Here is a 16,139-nt window from a genome sequence, read left to right as displayed (position 1 = left end):
GGCAAGGTCATGAGGAGGAAGGAGACTGTTCACACTAGGCAGAAAGGGGGATTGAACCCTGAAAATCACCCATTACAGTCAATGAGCTGTGCTTTGGTGGAATAAGACTTGATCTGGGTTTGTTCGGTGTAGTGTGATTGAACTTCAGTTAGAAACGTTCAGTGAATGACCTGAGCTATAGACACTCTCTGAACTTGGCTGAAATAACAACAGATCCACCTAAATTGACTGCCAGACAAACTTTTACCAACTTTGGATTACCTTTTTGTTTTCTTTTTTAATAATCTGATTACTCGGTTACCTGTGTGGTTAATCTTGGTCCTGCAGTGGTGACCAGGTGGTCCTGATCCGGGCCTGGTGCAGGACCGTCCCGGGTCCGCTGGGTGGCGGTAGGTGTCCGCGGTTTGGACCGGTACATCTGCTCGACGGAGCCCAAAGAAGAAGCAGGATCGCTGTCATGGCGGCCAAGGTGAATGTTTGATATTTTCTCTTTGGGAAAACTTTTGTGTTTGACATGTGAATTTTCAACGAAAAGCTCAAATGTCCTTCAGCTGGCCCCGAGCCGTTAATGCAAACCGGAAGGAGCCGTCAGCTGTTAGCTTCGCTAAAGCAGCTGATGGTAGCTGTGCCCGCATACAGCTAACGGTGCAGCCAGTTAGCTTAGCAGCAGGCGGTGGATGAACACGTCCTAAAATAAGTCACACTCCAGTGGAGGTAGTCAGACACATTTACTGCAGTGTCGTTCATCTGTGCTGCTGAGGAAGCCCGGTGGTGCTCTATGTGCTGGACACAAAATGAATGACAACCTGAGAAACAGCCAGCTTCTTTAACGGAGCCTCCTCCGAAGTCCACACGCAGCCTAAGTGTCAGTGCTGTTAGACAACGTTGTATGTAAATATGCAAAAATACACAGGAAAAAGTTGCGCTATTAAACTTTGCTGTGAATGTCACTCCGTGTTTTTGTGCCTTTAATTGTTGTGAATGATCTGCTTCCGCCGATGGGGATCCAGCTTCCTGTTGGAAGCAGCTGTCCGTTGTATTGTGTCACGGTGTGTTGTGGTTGATGTACAGTAATGTCAGACATGTACCTTCTTTGTGCACTAGGTGGTGATGGTGGCTGTCCCGACGGTGTTAGGAATAGCCTCCATCCGTGTGTACACCGTGAGCGAAGCCCCCCCTGATGGGCTGGTTGCCCGAGAAAAGGTACTCCAGTCCCTAAAACGCTCGCAGATTGTTCCCATTCACTAAACTGGCTGCATCATGCAGATGGTGTGCTGACTCTACTTCTGTCCCCAGCTGAACGTCTACACGCCGCTGCCACAGTGTGCTGAGGTCCATTTTGTTCCAGAGAGGCCGGGTGTTATTGAGGGCGGGTTGACTACAACAAGAGAGAAAATCCTACCAGTTGTACAGGCTGTAAAGGTGTTTAGGTTTTGTTTTCTGTATCTACAGGTTCCCTTCGTCATATACATTTTCACAACACTTCAAACACAAAGAGAGCAACCCTTTTGTGGAGATGAATAGGCATCATATAGATGCAAAACGGCTATGACACACTGAAGAGGTCTTATCTTGCACCTGCACTGCAAAATTTTCCCAAATGTGATCTGTATTCCTCTCGTCTGTGGTTACAGAGCACAATCCCATGTGCTGCAAGTGCTCTGTGCAGGTACAATTTTGCAAACAGCAAAATTGAGGAGTCAGACAGGAAATAGCATTCGTGTGGATAGCTTTGTGGTTTGCTACAAGGAGATCTGACAGTTTGATAATGTGGAACATTGTTGAAAAGAACACTTTCACACTGACTCAGATGTGTATGTCTCTGTATGTTCTAGAAATTATTTGATATTTAGAAATAATTTCGGTTTTGTCCCGTCTTACCTGCAGGGTGCCTGTGTGTCTGTGAAAAGGGGTGGCGTTAACCTTTACCATGCAGGAGAGGGTGAGTCAACAGTAGGTACCCTAAGGTCTCTTTTATATTTAGGACATTTTTAGGTAATTTCTGATTCGACTTATTTTCTTTCAGGAGATTTGTGCAGAACAATATATGTTGATAACCTAAAAAAAACTCTAGTGCTGCATGAAAGCCGTTAATAAAGATATTAATTTACTTTGAAAAAGTTGTAAATTAAGAAATATGCCACAATTCACATTTTGGAATCAAGTGAGGAAATTATTATTGCATATGTGTGTCTATTATTATTCGTATTGCTGCTTTTAGTGTAGAAAGTTTAAAAAAAAAAAAATAGAGATCAGTTATATCCTTGTCAGCATGTTGACTTATTTCCTCCATTACCTGTTTCCCAGATGCATACTATTATCTACAAGACCCTCCTCCAGGATTCCTACCCAGATTTGGCACAGTCACCATGGCTGGCCTGCTTGGGATGTTCTTGGCACGGAAAGGTAACTTAATCACTAACATTTTAGGAACATTTTCTGTCCATTTATCAGTACTCACAACAATATTGCAATTAAAAACAATCATATTGTCAGAGTATTTCACTTAATATTCAACATAAAACCTTTTCTACTGTGCATATGCCAATAACTTTACGTGATTTTGCATGATGATTTATCTGTTTTGTTAGCAATATCAGAACTAACCCTTAAGCACCATAAGAAGCTAAGTACAAAACATTTCACTACAGCTGTTTGCATTCAACTCAATAAACTATATTAATCAAACTCCAGTCTTCAGGTGTCATTATAAATACATAGTAAAAGAAAACAAGATAAAAAAAATTCTGACCAAGCATTCAGTATCAGCCTTTTATATGCTGTGCTACCTACACAACTCTGAGTTTTATCAATGATAATTCTCAAATAATTAATTTTCTTGCCTTGGCAGATGGGTAGGCAACAAGTGTTTTTGTTTTTTGTTTTGTTTTTTTAATTTGTTCAAAATGGTAAAACTGTTGTAGGCTGTTTAGCAGTTTTAGTAGCTACTTGGCACTTTGCCATGCACCTTTGAAGGATGTATGTAGTTAATGTTGCATGGCCTCGTTTTGGTTAAGTTGCTGCTTCATATTTTGGACTTTTATTTATCTTGAATCTCATACAGTACAAGCCAAAAGTTTGGACACACCTTCTCATTCAAATAAATAGGAAAGTGTGCCAAACTTTTGGCCTGTCCTGTACTTTAGAAACAGATTCACAAATAAGTGTGGATTTTTCTCACTCGAAAGCAGCTTTATTGTTGAAATTGAAAACTATTCTTACCCACTTCTTTTCATAAAAACTTTCACCCCTTTTATGAAGGGTGCATGTTTGACATTACCATTTGTTCATGCTTACTTGGCCTATGATATCATTTAACTTCCAGTCATCAGCAGTCTCAGATCACAGTTTGCCGACTGACGATCCCACTGTAAAACCACATAAGTGAAGCGCATAAGTCAAATCAACTTTCCATTACAGTTCTGTCAAGTCGCTTTATTATTTATTTATTTTTTTTTTCTTGCTTCCTCTGTGGTAGGTAGTTGGGTAAATGACACCTCAACAATAATATGATTTAGATGAAGTTCCCATCCATAATATAAACATATGCTCTATAAGTCAGGTCTGTGTTTGACTGGTGGGCAGACCATGTCAGGAGAGGATTGTAAACCACCAATGAAGTGTAACCTTTCCTGAATACAGCTTTCTGAAGATGACATTCATTATCTAATCTGTGCAAAAATTCGATTGATTTCCATTGTTCTTAAACTTTATTGTAGGCTCTCGTTTCAAGAGGCTAGCTATTCCTTTGGGCATGATAAGTGCAGCAGCTTCAGTGTGCTACCCAGCCCAAGCTGTGACTGTACTTAAGGTAAGTACAAGTGTCATTTCTTGACATTTTGTCAACCACTTCATCATTACCAATCACAGACCTCTTTATTTTTAACACTGTTGTACTCACTAGGTAACTGGTAAGAAGATATACACTGCAGGGCAGTGGAGCAGCACTGCTGTGTCTTCATTGCTCATCTCCAGGCCCATGGAGCCTGTTGCCAAAGAGATTCCTCCATCACAACTACAGGTTAACAGTCATATTTAGTGTCTGATCAGATTTACGGTATACGTCATACATAGATTCAACCAGCTACTTTGAAAATAGAAACTACTGTGAAGCCATTGTGTTGTGTATGACTAAGAACAAAACAACTGTTCGACCCATTTAATGGTAGCTCTCCTCACACCGACTTATTTGCCATTTACACAAGTTTAAAAAAAATCCCCTCCAACTTTCACTAGGTACTGTTCTATTTCATTTCCCAGCAATTTGTCTTTGAACATTGTTATTGTTACTGAAATCTGCGTTGTTTGCTTTATGTACAGTTTGTCAGCGGTTTTGCAGTCTATAAAACAACACTTAATCTATGTTCTTCGTTTTGTCAGCCATCTATAGTGTCACTTCCAGCCTCAAAGCCCAGCTCCATAACAGACAGCTCATCTCAAAGTGCTGCAATCCCAGAAAAAGAGGTAGAATCAGCTAAGTCTGTTCCTCCCTCTGATGAGCCCATCTGTGCCATCTCAGAGATAACACTCTCAGAGACATCCCCTGACCAGGTCCCCTCTGACATCAGCAAAGGTATTCATCTCTGTCTCCATCTTTGTTTCACAAATAATCACATAATGACTTCCACTGATTTGTTGTATTTTCTTCTCATCTCCAGATCCCAGGATGCATCCAATGTCAGCAGAGACAGAAACTGCTCCTCCCTCTGATAAACCACCTGCCGCTGTTGAAAGTCAGGAGGCCTCAAATGCAAAAGAAGCACCACAGGATGTTTCAAATCCAGCTGGCCCAGCTGAGTCTGCTGAGGTAGAATCTGCTGCTGCCTTTGAAGAACCAATTTCTCCACAGGCCTCAGATGATCCGGCAGGTACTGGAACTATTCTGCCCATTGACGTCAAAGTGCAGAAAAATTAAGCAATATCTCACAACAGGCCATCGTATGGGCTTATGATATCGCAGACACCCCGGTTTCCTCCCACTGTCCAAAGCTATCATGTTTGGGATAATCGATGACTCTAAATTGTCTGTAGGTCTGAGTGTGAGTGTGAGTGGTTGTTGGTCTCTGCCTGTCTCTGTGTGTTGGCCCTGTGATGGCCTGGCGACCTGTCCAGGGTGACCCCACCCTCACCCAAACTGGAAACGGATAAAGTTACAGAAGTGTTTTCGTTGAAATTTAAATAACTAATTACATTTTTCAGCTTTTGTTTCCACTTCTTATTAGTTCTAACCAGTAAAGAACACACATTTTTTATTGTGAGGTGCCTGATGAGAACTTTGTAAATAGCAGAAATGTTAGTGCTTGTCTTACATCATTGTAACTTTTATCAAGGCGGAATCAAGTCTATGTTTGCGCCGCTGACCTGGTGTTTTATTTTGACTTTTTCTCAGTGCCAGTTATAAAACCAGCTGAGTCTGAATCTGCTGCCCAACCAAAGGTAACTGTGGAGGAGGAGACCCCAACTGTGAAACTCACACCTCTGCCATCACCTCCTCCTGCACAGCCAGCAGCAGAAAACAACAAAGGTACTGTGAGCAGCTGCTGCACATACACCACAGCTCCAGTTTATTAGCTGAGCATTGATTTTCTCACAGACAAGTACAAACGCTCCATCACCTCTGCAAACTACCTGAATTTTTGTTAGATGTCGTGTCAGTTATCTACAGATTTGACACTCAGTCTTCACCAGCAGCTGTCTTGCATCACATCTCAAAATCACACCAAAGAAACTGTTTTGCACATAGTACCTGTATGAGTATGAATGTGATTTGGTGTAATGCTAGCAGAGTAAGCATGTGCAATATGCAAGTAAGTCAAGTATTGCACCCACAGTTTGTATAAAAAATAAATAAAGAGAGCCTGGTTTAAAGATTAACAGAGAGGCAATTTCTTCATGTAGCGATCCCATATTGCCGGACACAGTAGAAAAATAATCAAATCTGTCACCATGGAAAATAAATTTCCTGTTCTTGCAGATGTCCTCCATATGTGCACTCCAAAACAAGTTGCATCCAAATAAATTACTAAATATTTATGGATTGTAAATGGTGAATAATAAGACTCCAATGGCAGAGCAGTGTGTATTTATGTGTTTCTCTCTTTTTAGTTAATAGTTGTGGTTTATTAGTATTCAGGGAGAGCAGGTTGGTTGGGAGATGAGATTTGAGACTTAAACTGCTCTCGAACTGACACTATATATGTATGTAATTTTTCTTTGCATATAAATTACCTGTTAATAATGAAGTAGCACTTTCACATTCTATATACAATTATTGTTAATCTATTACATGCAGCATAGAACATGGTGCTGTGTGCTTTTTATTCATGTTTTTATTTAATTATTTAAAAAAATATTGCATTTCATATTTGTTCTACTTTGAAAGTTGGATCTCATCGCACATCGTTGTGTCATACCAGCGTCTGTGTACACACAGATTAGAAAACTGGCAGCAAGGTTTATTAATCCTTCTTATTCATACATTCATTCCTTAATATTTTTTATGTGTTACGCAAGAGGTTTCCTTTTGTGTTTGATAAAGTCTAATCAAAGTAATTTTGTTCAATAAGTGAATGAGAGCACACCTACACACAAAAGAAGATTCAGAACATGCAGGTTATCTGGAGTTTAAGTAATTCTAGGTGCTGCAGGGTCAGTGTCTTGTAAAAACAATGTCATTTTTGCTGACCCGTAACTCACCAGTATTGTGTGTTCACAGTAATATTGATCCCGGGCTTTGGTTCTAATTTTGTAATGTGTTCTCCTAAAGTGTTCATTTTCCTTCAAAGTAAGATGAGCTGTTCCATCTCCTCAAAGGACGTGTAAAAATTCTGTGTTGCATTTCTCTTACTGCACTCCAGAGGGCTCTGGTTTCAAAGCAGACCCTTCTTTGATGGACTTCGGCCAATCCAGCCCTGAGGATGAGGACCTGTATAGCACACGCAGCTGAGAGCATTCGGCAACAGGAGGGACCAGACCCCATTCCCAAACTGCCATCTCACTTTCATTATGCAGTGTAAATTGCCATTTTGCGAGCATTGTTAGGAAGCATTTAATCAATATTTCCATTCTCATTTTTCTGCCTACATCATTTTTATTTCCACAGAAAACTGCCAAGTGCATTTGCATTGCTAATAGCAGCAAGCAGTAGCAGTTTATGTGGACAGATCGAAACCTAGGGGAAAAAAATACACCCACAACTGTTTACAACTCTTTTAATTCACAGATGGCAGATTGTGAAAATTCCTCTCTGTTTGGGTCATTTAACAATTACTGGCTTTTGTGCCGAAGCTTTTACGCTCATGAGTGCACAGTGCTTTTATTTATTGTAATTTAGCCAGGTGTGCTGATAAACTGATAGCTCTGCATGGCTGCTGGTGATGGTTACAAGGTGGATTTGTGCTGTTCCATTTTGTTATGTAGAGATGCAAAGAATCACCTTTGCTTTGTCCATACAAAGAACTCCAAATAAATCTATATTTTTCAGGGATTTATGTTGTCTGCTTGACTAAGAACTTGGTTTTTGTCTTGACATGCAGACAAAATTGCAGGGCCTAGTGAAAACACATCTGTGCTTTCCTTAACAGTGACACATAAATTCTGTTTGCCACAAAGAGACTCGTCATTTTTTTTGACACATTTCAAGGATAATTAAAACAAAAGGGTTCAACCAGATCAGTTTGGAGCACCACAGTAAAATTTTTTTTTTTCTTCTTCTCAAAATATGTCTGAAAAGAATATGTTTTCATTGTGTTATCATGAGTTATTGATTCCAGATTGCTGAACAAAAATGCCAGTGTTCTGTGATCTGCATGCTTTCTGTGTCCAATCTAAGTACATAACTTGTTGCACTTGAAATCGCAAAAACATTCTCCTCTTCCAAACACTGTGGGACAAAAAAGGTCTTTTCCTTATAACGTAACTCAGCTATGATAGCTATAAACGTATATTTTCTTTTGCAGGTATGTGCGCATGTATTTAGTTAGAGTGCACCACTGTGCTGATGTACACATTCAACATAGCAGCCACACATCTGCCAGCATGCCTGTAGAGTCATCAGGCCTTTTTACAAGTTAGAAAAATTCTTCACAGTGAGTTGAACCCAGCCAGAAAGTATCTTAATTAAATAAGAAGTGCTTCATTGGTCAGTAAACATGGTAGTAAAATCTAATCCCGAGTGATAAGAGTCATTGTGGTGTTCAGAAACTGGAGCTGGAACATCTGCACAGCATGTGAACAAAGCTTAATCATTCAAATGACGATTTCAAGGAGCGCTGAAATGTCCATCGGCAAACATGAGTTTGAATCCTGAGAATGTTGTGTGCTTTGTGATGCATCCTTAGTGCCACGTGTTTTTGCTTATTTCAGTGAGCACAGTTTGTACTTAGGGACCAGGCTATCTGTTTACATCTTTACTGCCATTTTACTGCTCCTCAGAGGAACCAGAGATCCCTGGACCTCATAAACCCTGCATGAGCTTGGCCAGAGTCATGACCTTGGGGTGTACGTGTGCTCATGTGTGTATGGAAGAGAAAAAAGAGGGGGAGGAAGATGTCAGATCAATGAGATCAATACTTCTCCCTGTGCCTTCCTATCGTGCATGGAGAAAAACTCACATCTAGGAATCAGACTCTACCATTGATGCTTTCTGGTTTGAGTGCAGAGGGTGAAGGGTGTTTTTGGCTGGTGTGGCTGGGCTGTGTTTGAGACAAACGCTTCCAAATGTTCTGATAAAAAAAGAGTTCCGAAAGCTCCAGAAACTTCCACCAACAGTGGTAATGAAACCCCATTGAACATATTGACTCGGTTTAAAATAGAATTGAGCAGAGACAGTGGGAAATCTGTGCGATCCTTCCCACTTGCAGTTTTTCAGGAAGGACGGACATCTTGTAACTGTAAGCTGACGGCCGCAGTGTAATAGGTTTCACAGGCCACCCCCATCAAGTACAGCCTCATATCGCCTCCCTCAAGGGTTCCCTGCACATATGGGGCCCCCTTTACAGCATCCCACATGAGCTGGAGCAACGTCCTGAGAACTCATGCTAGAGTGGACTTCGCTCTGTATTCCAAAACTCTCAGACCATCAGAGAGGAAGTGGGGCTCACATCCCTGACCTTTCACCTTTCACCCCCCTGAGCCAGATTTTCCAGAGGGTTATGGTTTATGGTGGTTATCTTCCCAGGGTCTGGCTCGTGAAGAAGACCCCCACCATCAAATAAACACATAGCACATTTATCAGTAAAAAATATAAACACAATTATGTGAGCCACTCAGAGGACATTTGTGAATATAGCACGTCTTCCTCCTCGTTAGTCCTGTGTGTCAGTGTGTAAGTAGAATGAGACGTAGAATGTTTTGTGCAATTTCCTGTTCCTGCAGATAGAATTTGATTTTGACATTTTATGCAATTCAGTGAAAACATACCACACATAATGCGCTCACAGTGCCACTATGTGTGATATTCATTGGAAATAAATAATTAGTTTGGCAGTTTTGCAGACTACTGATGTATAAACTGTGCTAACTTTTCAGTTGCTCAACACCCACTCTCCTATAATCATTCCATTTTGACATGTAATGAGAGGAAAGAAAAATAAACTTTTGACAAACTGCTGTAGCAAAGAAATTGAATGTCATACTTTTAATGCAGAAAAAAAAAATAATTGGGGGGCCAAGAAATTGATGTCCAGTTAGGGCTGTGATGTAAGCTGAGGTTTGATGCTCTCTGCTTCATTGGTCTTTTTATCTACAGCCTGCATAGACACACTCTCCCACATATGCTGAAACTATTTATCATTCAGCCTTGCAGTTTGAGTATTGCAACGACCCAGAGCCACAGCAGATATTGAATTTGGATATAGAAATACCTTAAAAAGTGAAGCAAGTATCAACCTGGTCTACAAGCCAATTTAACTGACTGAAACTAAGATGAAGCGAGACTGACAATGCAAATGTTGACAAAGGTCAAAAGTCAGCAAACACGCCGGTCTGAGATAAAACAAGTGAAACCAAGATAGACTAGATGTAAAAGAATGAGACCTCTTTTTTGTATTTCTGTAAAATAATATGAGCCCACAGTATAAATGCTCTGTTGTGATCAAAAGTCCTGTAGCAACAAGACACGATTCACAGCCATGGCTCTGTGAGGCCATACAGACAAAAATGTGTTTTCAGCTAATTGTTAACTGCAGCATGTTAACATGCTGATGTAGAATGAACTTATCACGCTAATATCTGTTACCGACCAATCAAGAACAGCAGGAGCTGCGAGAATGGCATTCGTTTCCAAAGTATTTGGTGATAAACTAAGGTATTTAATTTTGACCTGGATCACTGACAATGCTGCTAGAAGTATGTGACTAAAGTGCAAGTGCTATCACCAAATGTACTGAATTCAAATTAAGAGCATCGTGCCATTAATATATTAAATTGCTGGTTGTGCATAAGCACCATTTTAAGGCTGTAGCCGTTGGTTGTGGTGGCTACTGCTGGATAATCAGTAGTAACTTGTAAAAGAATAAGAAATGTCCCATGGATGTGCCAGCTATCTGGTAACTATCCTCCAGTTATATTAGTGTATTAGAGTATTTCCACTTTCAAATGTGCTGAAAGTAAGTGTTAAAGAGTAGAAACACTTCCTCAAATTTCTGACAGACATAAAAAAATGAAAAGTGTGGAGACAGAGACATAGTTGTTTTCTGTCTTGATATTTGTACTGGCCAGCTTGACACCATAAATTTCTGCTTTTAGTTTTTACATGTCATGAGTAAGGATTCTTGGCTTCCCTCTAAGTGTGTGTGTGTGTGTGTGTGCACGAGAGAGAACAACTGCACATACCCAGCATGCCAATGGAAAACTACTGCATAAAGAAGTTTCCATTTTGGACAACATTCCCATTTTAATAGTTCCGCAACAGTGCATTCCCAATTTCTCATATTGTGCAAGTAGACAGGAGCGAAGCTCTTCATTTGCAGCCTTCAAATGCTGCTGCTTCCTGTCTCACCTTCATCCGTCATCCTCACCGTCAGCTTTCCCACGGCTATTAGAACATGGCACATCCTGATAGATACTCAATGGAGCAGGGTGCACTGGGCACACACACACACACACACACGTAAACAGAGGGAAGCATCTTTAGTCGACCCAGCTATGTCAGGCTGAGACTTTAAGTACTGAAACATAGATGTGCACATGCACACGCACACACTCATGCACACATAGATGCATGCTCACACTGTTGATCAAAGGCGCTGTGATGTAATCAGTTTCAGTGCTTTGCACATATCCCTCATTAACTTTCACCAGAGGCTTTAATGAAAAACCACTGGAGGGGATCTCCTCTTTCTCTCCCTCTTTCCTTCTCATCTTCTCGTTCACTCCCTGCAGTATCCGCTCGTCCTCCTCCTCATTCATCTTCCACGCTGTGCTCCCCCCAACCTCCTCCACTCTCCCTCTGCCCCACTGGCTTGACTTCCGCCAAAGCAGAATAAATATTTCCCATGGCTTATCTGACCGCTTGCAGAACGAACAAGACACAAAGTTTGTGGCTCTGCTAATTAACGCAGACTCCATTCCTTAGGTCAGAGGCCCCCGACGGGGACAGTTAAGTTTGACACCTCAAACACACTGGTGTCCCATTCATTATATACAGGTAAGACATGTGGTTGTGTTTTTACACACTTGTGTCACTTGAGACACAACTTTTACTGCAACACACATCTTGACCTGATTTTTCGGTTTTGGTGAGGAAAAAAAAGGAGTATAGTATCAAAAACAGGGTGAGTAAGTTGCTATTTCTCCCTCCCTTCCTGCTCTCTCTCTCTGTCCGCTGGCTGGCCTGTGTCCAGGTAAGTCCAGCCCCTCAGTACTGCTGAAGGTATGACGTGTGACCACTTCCCTGTTGTGCAATAATCAAGAGGACCCCTGGGGGCTATAAGACCCCCCAACCTCATCTGGTTTCTCAGAGCTTCCAATCTGTTTTTCTCCAAGCACACACACTCACACACACAAACACGCTCCACACGCTCCACGATACTCAGTTGAGAAGATTTCACTTAGAGGGTTGGAGGAACGGTTTTCAAGACATGGACTTTAGTCAGCAGGAGCTTTGAAGACCACTTGACTGTTTGGACTTGATGCTCTACAACTCCAGGTAAAATAAAGTCTTAGAAGAAATAGAAATGACATTTTAAGCCTGGTTTGGTTTGATGACAAATCTCTTTTCTACCACTAGATCAATGTTGTTATTGTTACTACAAGTCATTTTTTTGTATTGGAAAGAGTTATTGGAGAGTTTTCTTTATGTTACTGAATGTCTGCCTTAAAGTCAATTTGTCGGTTTATTGTTTTTTTGGTTTTTTGTTTTTTTTTTTTTTTTGTTATTAATAATATATTCTGCTGGTGCACTGGGCGGTAATAAGATGACGACTAGCGGCTTTTAATATTCCTGTAAAACTATTAAATCGAAAATTATGCAAAAACTTTTTTATTTAAATCATGAATGTTTCAAAACTCTGTTTTAGACAAATCAACAAAGTATGTTGTATGTTTTCAAAGAAACAAATGAGCAAACTTATAACCCCTTCATAATGTATGCATTTCATTATTGCCAAACTTCAAGAATGGTGTAATGTATCTGTGCTGCAATTAGTTATCAAGTAAGACAGCTCATAAACACTTGAGCCAACTACAGATAATCACATAGGAAAACTTTTTCTTCGTCCATAAAAGGCAGTTACATTTTTAATGCTCTCCCATTTTGTTTTATTTCCAGCTAACCTTGGAAAACTGAAAAGAGGGAAGTCAAACTGTATGACTCAAAGGTACATCTAGTTCCATAATGGCAATCCCCAATGACCTCTCCGTTTTCAACTCCACCTCCTCCCCTTATTTAACTACAGGGATTTCAAACGTCTCTTTCGCCCCCTGCACAGACTGGACTCCTATATCCATGACAACAGTCATACCCACAGTCTACAGCATTATCTGTGTGCTGGGAACTACAGCAAATATCCTGGCAGTGTCTGTGTTGGCTCAAGCCAACACCTCGAGGAGAACTGTAGCTAACACCTTCATGCTCAACCTGTGTGTGTCCGACCTGCTGTTCTTGCTGTCTCTTCCGCTGTGGGCCGTCTACTATTCCCGGGGCTACAGTTGGCCCTTTGGCCGGGTGGCCTGCAAAATATGTGGGCTGCTCCTCCACTTCAACCTTTATGCCTCCATCTTCTTCATCACATCCATGAGCATAGACCGTTACTTGGCCATCGTGCATCCCTTCCGCTCCCAAAGTGCACGAAACCCCAAGCGTGCCCGGCTCACGTGCGTCCTGGTGTGGGCTTTGGCGTTTGTTTGTTCGGCCCCCACATTGGCTCTGAGGGACACACGCTATATAATGAACTTTAGTGTGGAGGCCTGTGTGATTCTATATCCTACTCATACATGGTACATGAGTCTGGTCTTGATGAAGATAATTCTGGCCTTCCTCTTGCCTCTGATCATCATCTCTTGTTGTTACTATGCTATTGGCAGACATTTGGTGGCTGGCACATGGCCAATAAGAATGCAGAATTCCTCACCATCCTCCAGCATGCCCTCTTTTAAATCCACGGAATCCCACCAGAGCAGCTGTAAACCAGAGAGACCCCCGACCCCCTGTGTGAACCCCAGCTCAAGCAGTGACAGACCCATGCAGGGCAGGGGGGTGGAGCGGGTTTTGTGGACAGTTGCTGCTGTAGTCCTGGCCTTCTTCTTCTGCTGGTTTCCCTTTCACTGTGTGACCTTCATGGATGTGCTCACGAGTGAGGGCTGGTTGGACGGCTGCTGGGTAACCTGGACCATTCATAACCTCACCCCTCTTACCCTCTGCTTGGGCTTCTCTAACTCAGCCATCAACCCCATGCTCTACTGCTTCATTGGGAACCATTTCCGGGGCCGTCTCAGTGGCTTCTGCAAGGGCTTGTGTGCTTGTTTGAAGTCCCGTGGGGACGATCACAATCAGAAGAGGAGCTCATTCAGCACCAGACTGAGCTCATTCTCTCGAAAACTCAGTGACCTGAAAGACCTGGCGATTGTGGAGCCCACTGGTCCTTCTTAGCCAGCTCACAGAGAGGAGCCTTGCCCTCCAATGGTTTGTCACCGCAAAGAATAAATGTCAAATGACTGCTAAACTCATACAAGTGTGGATGTGTTAGACAGAGCTGGTATTATAAAATTCTATAAAGCTATAAAACTATAAAATTGCAGCAGAGCTCAACTCTGCCCTACAGAACAAGGAAAAGTAACTACAGAAGAGATGGAAATGAGAAAAAGGGATGGAAGTTTTGAGGCTGGTGAAAACAATGTGACAATGTGAAAGGGGTCACTGGTAGGGATGAATTATTCACTGCAGCTGCAGCTCTCTTCTTTGGAGGCATAATCCATTCTTCCACTTGAGGAGAAAACTGCACATGTTTCTTCTTAATTAACAAATTATGTCAGAATTCTGAAATAATAAAGTCCTTCATTCAGATAGACAACAGATATTTAATGAACACTTTATTTCAAAATGAAGTGATAATCTCATTAAATCAGAAAGACAGAGCAGAATGGTTTCATCATGCTGACCTACTCAGATTCATTGGACTTTATAGTGAATTACAGCTCAGTGGTTAACTCTCCCACCCTCAGCTTTACTCTCACTGCTCTCATGGCGTCTCAGCAGGCTGCTGTTTTCAGTAAAAAGTTCAAAAAGTAAAAATCCACTGTACACTATGTGCAGTGTACTATTTGTACCCGGCAGCCATTAACTATGGCTGCTGAGCATAGCAGACCATTGAGGAGCCGAATAGCTAAATAGTCAGACATTTCCCTCAGGAGCTGGTAGACATAAAAAATTATAATAAATAATAACAATAAGATCAAAAAGAAAAAAAGAAGCAAACAATTAGACTTGGCCACTTCTCATCAATGGGGATGTAGCTGTTGGATCAGCCACTGTTTGCTTACATATAGTTTATTTCATTAAATTAAAAAGTGGCAGATTTTAGGTTGAGAGGCAAAACAAACAAACTGAGATGACAGATAATGCTACATTTATTAGCTCGTAGCTGGAGTAGTTTAGCAGCTCTTACAGCGTTTTTATTATTTTATTTTCTTTATTTGTGCAGTAGTGTGTGTTGTTTCTTTGTCATACAAGACTTACCTACTGATGATTTTCGTAAGGTATTGGATGAAAATATATCTTTATGCAGAGAAAAGGGGAACAGAACAAAACAGGAAAGTTAGCATGTTTTCATGTTCACGTGCTCATGTGTGCAACTCTCTTCAGCTTAGTCCTTCTGTTTGTTCTGGAAAAAAATAATAATTATAATTTATCAGATTTATAGATTTAGACAAATGTCATAAAATCAGATTTTGCTCTGAGCACGAGTGTGAAACATTTTGTCTCCATAAGGCAGATTGGGCCAAACTATAGAGGAGATGAGAGAGTTATTAATCAGTCATAACCATGCTACTTTTACCATCCTATGTGGACCAAGCTATTATCTGTATAATCATGTAACTTACATTTATTTTTCATTATTCTCTGAATATATAATTGTAAAAACCGCAGTATTTCTTTGAGTGAAACAGAAATAAAATGAAGAAATATTTTTCTAAAACTGCCGTCTAGTTGTCGAATGTGACTTTCTCTTCTGAAATGGGGAATTTGTGGAATAAATTTGGTCCACTTCCACATGCACTTTGATTTTGTTAAACTCATCCCATTTACAATTTTATGTTCCTTTTTCACAATCTTACCCTCCAACAGCTGTGACTGAATGGGAATGAGAGTGCTGGGACTACTGTCGGCCTTACAGATGGATGTTTGCTCACCCCCCCTTTTCCTCCCGTCCCAGAATGCCTCACATGGATTCTGTACATATCAAGGCCAGATATTATAATCTTATACTAATGTCCTTTTGAAGTATTCCAGTCAGGCCACTTTTGTTGGCTGAGGGAGCCGCCAGCTAATCAATGATGTATCTCAGTGTGCTATTTGTGTCCAGTATAGAGCAAACGTTCTGTGCTGACCCTGGGCCGCCTCTGTGAGCTGAAAGCCAGTCCAGAACAGTGTAGTTTTGCTTCGCACTCTTCAAGGCTGTGCGATTATTACTGTACATGTA

General features: G+C 41.1%; 2 protein-coding genes across 2 annotated transcripts; both read left to right on the top strand.

The window, feature by feature from the left end:
* Positions 1 to 446: 446 nt before the first annotated feature.
* Positions 447 to 7,490, top strand: apool (apolipoprotein O-like). Its single transcript, XM_029512570.1, has 11 exons — positions 447 to 469; positions 1,105 to 1,203; positions 1,297 to 1,422; positions 1,888 to 1,942; positions 2,308 to 2,406; positions 3,720 to 3,811; positions 3,905 to 4,021; positions 4,381 to 4,573; positions 4,659 to 4,868; positions 5,390 to 5,524; positions 6,858 to 7,490. The coding sequence occupies exons 1-11, from the start codon at positions 458 to 460 to the stop codon at positions 6,944 to 6,946; spliced, it is 1,227 nt and encodes a 408-aa protein (XP_029368430.1). The 5' UTR covers positions 447 to 457; the 3' UTR covers positions 6,947 to 7,490.
* Positions 7,491 to 12,067: 4,577 nt separating this feature from the next.
* agtr2 (angiotensin II receptor, type 2) lies at positions 12,068 to 15,602 on the top strand. Its single transcript, XM_029512803.1, has 2 exons — positions 12,068 to 12,148; positions 12,770 to 15,602. The coding sequence occupies exon 2, from the start codon at positions 12,836 to 12,838 to the stop codon at positions 14,087 to 14,089; it is 1,254 nt and encodes a 417-aa protein (XP_029368663.1). The 5' UTR covers positions 12,068 to 12,148; positions 12,770 to 12,835; the 3' UTR covers positions 14,090 to 15,602.
* Positions 15,603 to 16,139: the final 537 nt, after the last annotated feature.

The sequence above is a fragment of the Echeneis naucrates genome, chromosome 10 (assembly GCF_900963305.1).
Source record: "Echeneis naucrates chromosome 10, fEcheNa1.1, whole genome shotgun sequence".
In the NCBI taxonomy this organism is placed as follows: Eukaryota; Metazoa; Chordata; class Actinopteri; order Carangiformes; family Echeneidae; genus Echeneis; species Echeneis naucrates.
Note: the sequence above shows the minus strand (reverse complement) of the source record. Positions and strands in the feature narration are given on the sequence as shown.

Excerpts from the sequence above, each read along its gene's own strand:
- apool (XM_029512570.1), top strand. Across the intron at positions 2,407-3,719 it reads GATGTTCTTGGCACGGAAAG|GCTCTCGTTTCAAGAGGCTA; the intron begins GTAACTTAATCA and ends ACTTTATTGTAG. Across the intron at positions 5,525-6,857 it reads AGCAGCAGAAAACAACAAAG|AGGGCTCTGGTTTCAAAGCA; the intron begins GTACTGTGAGCA and ends ACTGCACTCCAG.
- agtr2 (XM_029512803.1), top strand. The coding sequence starts at position 12,836 with ATGGCAATCCCCAATGACCTCTCCGTTTTCAACTCCACCTCCTCCCCT.